The sequence below is a fragment of the Arachis ipaensis genome, chromosome B02 (genome assembly GCF_000816755.2).
Source record: "Arachis ipaensis cultivar K30076 chromosome B02, Araip1.1, whole genome shotgun sequence".
Lineage (NCBI taxonomy): Eukaryota > Viridiplantae > Streptophyta > Magnoliopsida > Fabales > Fabaceae > Arachis > Arachis ipaensis.
In genome coordinates this window covers 88,551,095-88,560,757 of record NC_029786.2, presented here as the reverse complement: position 1 = coordinate 88,560,757, position 9,663 = coordinate 88,551,095, and the positions used below count along the sequence as shown (strand labels likewise).

Below are 9,663 nucleotides of genomic sequence, written 5' to 3'. Positions count from 1 at the left end.
TATAAAGTTATCTTAAAAAATTAATGTTACTGATTTTTCAATTCATCACAGGCAGAGGTGCTGGCAAATGCAGATAGGAAAATTCTCTCTTATTTCTCATTTGGAGACCTCAATGCCCTCTTCTTGACACTAGGCATTGTTGAAGGAACTGCAATATAAAGATATGGAACAAAATCTGTAGAAAGAAAAAGTTTCTAAACTTTTGAGAAAGAAATGATATGAAACTGAATAACCTCGTTCATTGATTAATGATTATACACAAGATACAAAAAGGCAATCTAGGAAACTAGCCAATAAAAAAAGCGATTCAAAATAGACTCAAAATAGAAGTAAAATAAAAATTAACACCCTAACTATATATACAGAATGGGGAGTTACAACCAACTCTTATTCTTAAGTTCCCAATTCAAAACTCACAGCCAACTCTTATTCCTAAGTTCCCAATTCAAAACTCAGGGTATTCCTTGAGTTTGGACTTAATGAACTTGTGATTGTTGATCATGAAACTTGAATGAATGGCAGTCCCAGTCATAGTTTCAACAATTCCAGTAAGAAAATCTATATTGAATTTCAGGATCTATATCAAAAGAAACCTGTATAAAACAAAAATTGACAGGTTTTACTATAATAAGCATAATAGCCATAAGTCCATAACAATGCTGACAGGTTAGAAATTAGAACATTGTTTTATGAAAGATGAAAACATAACCAACCAATAGAGCTAGAATTGTGTTTATATGCATATATTTAAATCATTTTTTTTTTCACCACAGGTTGGGAACTGAAATTTTGCTTGTTATAACTTCTACACTAGAGATGAGAAATTCTATTGCAATTACCCATCGAAAATGGATGAAGTGTGTGTTGCGCCAAGCACTGACAAGATGTTTAAGAAAAAAAAGGCATCCTTGCACTGCTTTTCATTGAATGCTCGCATTACCGTATCTATGAATTTCTTGCAACATTACACTCTACATTTCAGACAGAGACAAGGGAAAAAGTATGAAGCATTATAGAAAAATTCCAATAAATAAATAACATCAACTCAAAGAAATAATTATACTTCTGTTATGTTACCTTTGATTATCTGCTTCATTTATAGGAGAAGCAACTTCTGTAATTGAAATAGTTCGTGGTTCTAGACAGATTCATTGGTATAACAAACTGATCCATATGTTCTTATAAACATGAACAAATGCTAAAACTTACTTCAGAGTACTCCAAGTCCCACCTTGCCTCAAATCCTCATTAGTATTTCTAAATTGTTGACGGATCCTATTATAAATGGAAACCAATGAGTATACTAGTGATTGTAGATATAGAAGCATAATGGGATAGTAACATTAAGGCTTTTTATTTTTTTCATAACCCTCTCCCCACAAAAAAAAAAAGATTGCAAGAATGTTGGGTAGATCAATTTGGATTGAAGCTGACAAAAGTCAGATCAGCAATACATAATAGAATTCGATGAGGTCAAATTAGGGAGAAATGCAAGATGGGTGAAAAACATAGAACTTTATCAAACTGAATTTAAAATTGGAAGTCCTTCTAAATCTATAAATTGTTTCGTAAGTGCCCAAAATGACAGAAATAAAAAATAAATAAAGAATTGATATTTGATGACATAAGTAAAGAAAGTCGTTTCCTTCCTAATTACTTACCTATAAAATAGTCATCAGGTTTATATTGAATTCGTGGATCGTTCATCTCTTCCAGTTTGCGCCTCAAAGGAGATTCTTCCCCAATGCGGAGTTTTGCTACAGAGGCAGGAAGGTTTTCTTGTGTGAAATTCTCCAGCTTTGGACAGTATTTAATTGTTAATTGTTGGAGGGAGGTCAGATGGTGAAGTCCCTTGCAGTCTAGCGTCTCCAGATTTGAAAAGTACCACAATTGTAGAGACTCGAGGGAAGTAGGAAGGCAACCCTCTCTTGGGAATGACTTAACTTCCTTCCAAAAAGTAAGGATAAGATGGGTAAGGCCTTGACTCCGCAAACCATTGGATGTTATCCACCTCGCTAGTTTCTGGCAATTATGGATCCGAAGAGTTGTCAAGCTCCGCGGGAGGCACTCCTCTCCAAAAGAATCCATTTCTGGGCAATATGCTATATACAGCGTCTCTAGGTGGGGCGCAACAAACCTTAGCTCCGGCATGGATACTAAATGGGGGCAATATGTGATTGAGAGTGCCTTGAGATTTGGAAGAGCCAGTAACGGAAACAACGTCAATGAATCACACTTGTACACAAATATCTCCCTTAGCCACGTGTGTTGCAATGGCTCTGAGAATGTTAATTTTGAACAATTACAGATTTGGAGATATTGTAATGTAGCGGGCAAATAATCTCCTGAAATTGATATGGCTGACCAACAATCCTTGATTATCAAAGCTTGGAGATACACCGATTGGATGCGGGGCAGGCACTTCAATGCGGACTTGGTTTGCCGAGTTTCTGAAATTAATACCTCACACCGTGCCGAATTCCTATAGCACGCAGTACCCATTACAAGTAATTGGTGGAGCTGGGGAGCTCTCTGAAGTGAAAGCGCAAGCTCTTCGCATTTCCAAATGGTAAGTTGCTCCAGAGCCGGAAGGTGAGCTGGCAGATCTCCACTTAACACCGGACAATCATGTATTGAAAGCCTTTTGAGTTTAGGAAATCCATCAAACCCATCAGGAATATGCCACTCTCGCCAACCATGCATTCTATGAAATGCCAGACTTTGAAGGGATCTGAAGTGCGTCCCCTCATGAGATGATTCACCGTTCTTGTAAAACTCACCACCAATCCTCTCCAACCCATCAAGTCCAAATAACTCCATATGCTGCAGAGACGGTAACTGTCCCAGCGAAGGAAGCTGACGACAATTCTTACAACCATTCATTCTCAATTTGGTCATATTGGAGTAGCAAGATAGACCTAAGCCTAACCAGTTTGGGAATGTTTCACTCCTATAACCCACAATTGATAACTCTTTCAAGTTTCGGTGAGGTTGTAACTTGTTAAGTATCTCTCTCTCATTTTGAAAATCAACAATATCAATATCACAATGTGAAAGCCATTTCAATTCTAAAATGTTGATGTGCTTCTTGTTACTCATCTTTGCCTCTGAAGCTTCACAACTGTTGTTGACATTCTCTAAGTTGGAAATGCAAAGTGAGCCATGGAGATTGTCAAGTGTTCCCAATTCTCTTATCCCATTCTCTTTATCCCTCCCGACAATATAGTGCCACAATGAATTCAAGTGTTTTAAATTGCTCATTCCCTTTGGCATCTCTATCAACGAAAAAGTTTCTTCAATATTAAGATGGCGCAAGTTCACAAGATCTTGCATGCGGCTAGGAAGCATCTCTAGCTTATTACAATAACTCAACTTCAAAGTTTGGAGATTGTATAATTTACACAATGACTCGGGCAATCTGACAATAGGTGTGTAAGAGAGATCCAAATAATATAAATGGATCAGATTTTCTATTGAATCAGGCAATGACTCAATAAAAAAATATTTAAATGATAAAACTCTTAAACACCTCAATTGTAAAAGTGAGAACAAAAGTTCATTTTCAATATGAATTGATGCAAAATGAACATTAACATTTAGAAATGTTCTCATATGCATGCTCTATTATAGGCCTCTCCAAAACTTAAGATTGGATCCCTAGGATTTGTAGTATATGACAAATGACGAATTCTGTTGCAAATCTTTTGTAGGATCCCAAATTCTTGGACTCTAAAATAGAATTTCTCAGTAAAAGATGTTGCTAGATCATGCATGAGGTCATGCATTACAAATAAGCTAACATCTCCACTAGAAGGTTGAAAAAATGACCTTGCAACTAATTCATCAAAATATTCACAACCAATATTTTCTAGGGTGTTGTTTTCTGTTGGACGCACAAAATCTTCAGCCATCCATAGCAAGATTAATTCTTTTTTGTTGAATTGATAATCCTCAGGGTATAATGAGCAATAAACAAAACACCTCTTTAAATGTGAAGGAAGGTAATGATAGCTAACTCTTAATGCTGGAATAATCTTACTCTCATCTTCCGAAAGTTCCCAAATTTTAGTATCTAGTATATGCTCCCAATACCCTTTAATATGCTTATTGCGCAATAGACCCCCAAGTGTCTTCACTGCCAAAGGTAATCCCTTACATTTTTCAACAATTTTTCTACCAATTTTTTCTAGAATTGGATATTGTGTAGAATTAGTAGAGATTGATGAATGTTTCAGAAACATTAACCAACAATCATTGGGAGACAATGTGTTTAATTTGTAATGTCGATTCATAGTTGATACTACAGAATCAATATTTTTATTACGAGTGGTTAAAAGAATTTTACTTCCTTTATTTCCACTCAGAAAAGGTTTTAGAAAACTGTCCCACAAATTTTGTTGATTATCCCAAACATCATCTAAGACAACCAAAAATGTCTTCTCTGTTAACTTTTTCTTCAATTGAGTTTGAAGTGAATTCAAGTTAACCAAGTCACAAGGAGTAGAAGTTATATCCTCTATTATAGCCTTTGAAACACTAATAGGATCAAATCTTGTAGCAACACACACCCATGCTTTAGGAGCAAACTTCCCCTTAACTCTGGCATCATTATAAACCCACTGAGCCAAAGTAGTTTTTACAATTCCACCAATGCCTTCTATAGACATCACAGACAATTTATCATTGCAAGTGTCATCTAACAAGAATCCAAGTATGGCCTCCTTGTCATCATCCCTTCCATATATATCAAAACTTTCAAGCAGTGACGATTGAATTCTCCATGACATGTCCTCTGGATCTTCGGCAAGCTCTTGCTTTAGATCAAGATCATCTTTCTCCTTAACGATAGACTCTAGTTTATCAACTAAGTCTTGCATGCTAGTTACTACCCCCATTTCACCATCATCACTATCTTCTAAGATTGAATCAACATAGTGAGACCAGGAAGAAGAGTTACCTGGATCCCTTTGAGTGACAGCAGCAGCTTTAGTGGAGATTTCTTCCAGCAGGTCATCAGCCAAATAGAGAGCATCTTGGAGATCAACAACCCACTTCCTGACTTCTTGGTCTCTGATCTGCTTCTGCTCAGCATCATCAAGCACAAGGCGAGTTGCACGGAGACTCGCCCTCAGACTTCGAAACAACTTCTGGTCAGCTAACTTTCTTGCTATTGGAGTTGAGTTGGCATCGAGTGCAGACAGCTTGTCCAAAACAGCATCAACAAAAGATGAAAGATAAGCTCTACCCTGAAGTTTTGCAACCATGATTATTGAGCCTCAAGTTCAGGAGATGATGAGATCACAAGAAAGAAAGATTGGAAGGTGATGAGAAAAGCTATTGTAGCAAGCACAAGGGATTTCAAGGGTTTGCAGTTTGCAGTGCACCAACAACGTTCTTTACTGGGTTCCATAACATTGACCCACATATATTTGTGCACTGCTAAAGTATCTATAACAATTAATAATTAATTAATTAATTACATCCCTAATGAATTATAATTTAAATAATATAGTCTATTTATACTTATTTAAGAGATTACGAGTTTGAATTTTTTTATCTTTAGTAAAAAAAAATTAATTAATTATATGATAAACTATTAAACTTAAATTAGGTGATACCAGTTGCGTAAATATATTCCTCAACAATTATAACAATAATGATATCGTCAATAAGATTAAATAACGATTCAGTTCCTTCATAAAAACATTATTAGTGCAGAAACTAAATAAAACTTCTAAAATCTCATTTTATTTATTCCTGCATCATTATCTTATAAGACTCCGGCCAGCTAGAGATTATCAACTTCAATCTTATTATAATAATAAGAAATTGTTTCTTTTAATGGTTTATCATTTTATTGATATAGGGAAATAATAATAGTAATATTTCAGAATAGTTTAGCCCCCGCACTAGCATATATAAGACTCTGTTGATGTTTTCTTTTTTGGTGACAGACTCTGTTGACGTTGATGTTGTTGTTGTAGTCGTCCTTCTATTAGAAATTTAGAATAGTTTATTCGACCAAAAATTTTTTATCTTGTATTCTCATTGATCTTAGTTTTTTCGTTAAACATTAAGAGTTAGACTGTTAATTTAAGAGATTGAATGAGTACAAGTGCTGACACAGTATTATTGGACTGTCTTCAAAACCATCACATAGAAGATACCCGAAGCACACAAATTCACAAATAGATTATCATTAATTGATATGCTATAACAATTTCTCTTGGCTGTTGCAATTTTGAAGGGGTCGCCTCTTTTTTCTTTATTCTCTTTTCTTTTCTTTTCTTTCAAGTTTTAAGTCTCCTCGTCATGATTCTCTTTGCCACTCACTTGAAATACAAGATGATGGAAGGGATCACCTCTTTTTCTTTTTCTTTATTCTCTATTTTAAGTCTCCTCGTCATCATTCTCTTTGCTACCCACTTGAAATACATGAGATAGCATCAATACTCTCTACTTTTAGAAATGATGTTATATGTATATAAAAAGTCACTCCTACAACACACACGAAAAATTAAATCGCAGCAAAACTGCATTCCAGCGTGTGGTTTGTCGCACATAGATTAGTGTTTACGCGGTTTTCAGCAACGACTAGTATAACCGCCACAACCGTAATTCTATATGCAATGTATTGCGGAGGTTTATACAATTTTCACAATGACATTAAAAAATTTTGGCTTCGTAAAGCTGTTCAATTATATTGCTTCTATATCTAGACAAACATAAATTTCTCTGCTACAATTTTCAATAGCTGCAAATGTTAGACCGGAACAGAAAAAAAAAATCAGTAATCATACAGCTCAAAGAAGATCTATTACAAGCCATATATATGAAGAAATGCATATAAGATCAAAGGAAAAATGTATAGCCTTAAAACTTTAAAGTATATAGATAAGGAAAAACTAGAAGCATCGTATTTAGTCTTTCACTGTTGGGATATTTGGATAGAGCAAATGCAATTGATCTTCTCAAAATCTCTCCAATGCCCTCTACTCCAAGTTTAACAGAAATATAAAATGCCTCAGGTGCATTTATTTGAGCAAGCAGATCAGCCAGAGGTTGGATCTGCTCATCACTGTATTCACTGACTCCTGAGACTATGCACGATACTTTTATTTGACGCAAAATGTAATAAAAAAACACTGCATACAGATTTTTCTTCTCTTCTCTTGAATTTGTAAGGGAATACTGAATCAATCATAGGAAGGCAGAAGAGAAAATCAAAAGTTCGAATCTACGTATCAATGCAAGGACATTTATTAGATTGGACTTCTCTCCATACTAATGTCAGAAGAATCAAATACCTCCAAAAAAATAAACTGAACTCCTCCAATCAGATCAAGTTGATCCATGAGGAACTTTGGTGTGGAGAGTTCAAGCTTAATAACTTCATCCGGAACTTCATAAAACATGTTGGTTAATATGGAAATAAGCTTACAGTGAACTAATTCTGCCCAAATTGTTCTCCCTGATAGTTCTTATAAGCTCCTTCATAACCTAAATGCATACTTTGATGTGAAAAACCCTTTTCTTCAAGGGAAGAAAAAAAGTGAGCAACTAAATTAACCAGGCACATCATGCTTAAAGATACAAAGCATATCAATAATTGATAATGGAACAGTGATGAACACCTACGCAAATACCAAATATAAAAGACAAGCAAGATTTTCAAATGCCATTGAATAATCCATGCCTTAAATAATCAAACTATACATCTTAGACAAGAATATAGCACAATCCATAAATGTCACTATCAAGAATAATGTTGTGCCTTAATGCTTTAAAACCACAGGTTTACATGTCTTTACCTTTTAATGGGAAAATTATCCATGAAACTAACTAGAGTACAACATCAAGGAACAAATGAGGCTCTTGATATATTCATGTCCTTCCATCATAAAATAATTCTATGCACACAAAAATACTAAATAATCATACTAGTGAACTAATTCAATAAATGTTAGGAGCTAACATACTTTAAAGCTTACACTAGGAAAAATCCCAAATAAAGGGCCCTCTGCCTCCATAATATTTTCATCCGAAATAGAAAAGATAGCAAAGCAAACATATTATAATTAGAAACATATTCCAAATGCAATGCACAAATTTGTTTCTCTATTTCTGTGGATATAAAAAAGAAAAACACATTGATGTACAAAGTTAGCAAACTGAAGAAAAATAACTTCAGGTCCAAAAAAAAATGAACAAAATACCTTTAATCAGCTAAGATAGCAGTTATGAATTTCAAATAGCATCAATTATACATAAGCCAACTAAAAAGTGATAAAATAAATCCAGTTCCTTGTATATAAAATTCAATAACAGGCTCACATCAAGCTCTAAGTACACGATAACAACCCATTAAATCAGTAAATCATAGCTCATAGTCATAGATATTATCATGACAATAGTTAACAAAAAAAGCAAAGCAATTCAATAGGTAGAATTTAGAAAAACAAAGAACAAGACTAGTTTCAGAGTTACTAAAAGAAGTGAATGAGCAAACTTACATCTTACAGCTTTTCGAATGGAAATGGTGCTATTTCCATAATTACAAGTAAACTTTGAGAATCTCCCAACCCCCATCTATGCCCCCACTGAACTTTAAATGTAATGCATCTTAATAGCCACAAAGACTCAAAGAATGTGAGAATAAAAAGCACATGCAGTGTTTGAAGGGAAAGAAAGAAAGTATTATAAGAGTCCTCAGATAGAAGTAGTACACTTGTTCAGATAGAAGTAGGGGTGCACAAGACCCGGTTCGGCCCGAAGACCCGGACCGGGTCCGATGACTTCGGAGTTAATTTGGCCTGGCTTTGTTATGGTCCGGTCAAACCCGAGATTTCAATAGATGACCCCGGTTATTTATTAAATCGGGTTCGGGTCAAGCCTCGGGTCACCCGGCCCCGGCCCGTTGGACCCGTGTAGTTGTTTGTTACTTCATATTTTGTTGTTATTGGTTGGTATGACACTATAAATTATTATTATTATGTTAATCTTGTGTTGGTTGTTAACTTTGTTTTAATTGTCTTTTGAACTTTGAATGTTTAATGTGTAATTGATATAATTATTATTATGAAATTTTAAATTATTATTATTGGATTCTAAATTATTATTATGTGAATGTTGCAATGTTATGGAATAATTATTTTCCAAAATTTAGAGATTCAAAATATGTAGAATCTAATTTTTGGTGATGTCGTGATAAAGTTGATCAAGACCCGGGTTTCACCCGGTTTAGACTCGGCTTAAGTGTGGCCCAAAAGTAACATGATTTCATCGGGTTTAGGGTCGGGTAAGGGTCTCATAAATAGACCCGGTGATTATTTAGGGTCGGATTCGGGTCACGACGAACCCGACTTCACCCGGCTCCATGTGCACCCCTAGATAGAAGAACCTTTTTTGTTCAAAAACAATATGTTGGTGATGAAAGAGCTGGATCATCACCAAACACACAAGAAAAGAAAATGAAATAATATGAAGATTTCTTCTAAAATTATGTTCTATAGTTCAGAGAGATTTGAATCCTGTTAAATTTCTAAGATAGAGATCACTTCAATGAACATGTTTAAATCCTATGTTTTATATACCCGTGTTGATTTAATGATTTCTCTGGAAAAGAATAAAATATAATAAAAATATTAATTTTAATATACGGTC

General features: G+C 34.8%; 1 protein-coding gene and 1 long non-coding RNA gene across 5 annotated transcripts; both read right to left on the bottom strand.

Moving 5' to 3' along the window:
• Positions 215-5,417, bottom strand: LOC107625635 (putative disease resistance RPP13-like protein 1). 4 transcript variants are annotated; one of them, XM_021116115.1, is made up of 5 exons: positions 4,958-5,417; positions 1,662-3,418; positions 1,078-1,275; positions 840-971; positions 215-593 (listed from the first exon to the last, which is right to left on the bottom strand). In XM_021116115.1, exons 2-3 carry the CDS (start codon positions 3,346-3,348, stop codon positions 1,238-1,240), a joined length of 1,725 nt encoding a protein of 574 aa, XP_020971774.1. In that variant the 5' UTR covers positions 3,349-3,418; positions 4,958-5,417; the 3' UTR covers positions 215-593; positions 840-971; positions 1,078-1,237. The 4 variants fall into 4 exon arrangements, with proteins under 4 accessions (XP_020971774.1, XP_016183813.1, XP_016183811.1 ...); XM_016328327.2 differs by having other exon boundaries at positions 1,662-5,417; XM_016328325.2 differs by having other exon boundaries at positions 1,210-1,275; positions 1,662-5,417.
• LOC110268955 lies at positions 6,667-8,684 on the bottom strand. Its single transcript, XR_002357743.1, has 2 exons — positions 8,514-8,684; positions 6,667-7,500 (listed from the first exon to the last, which is right to left on the bottom strand). It is a non-coding gene; the product is annotated as an uncharacterized LOC110268955 (long non-coding RNA).

Excerpts from the sequence above, each read along its gene's own strand:
- LOC107625635 (XM_016328325.2), bottom strand. The coding sequence starts at position 3,618 with ATGCATATGAGAACATTTCTAAATGTTAATGTTCATTTTGCATCAATT. Across the intron at positions 1,276-1,661 it reads ACCTGATGACTATTTTATAG|GATCCGTCAACAATTTAGAA; the intron begins GTAAGTAATTAG and ends CATTTATAATAG.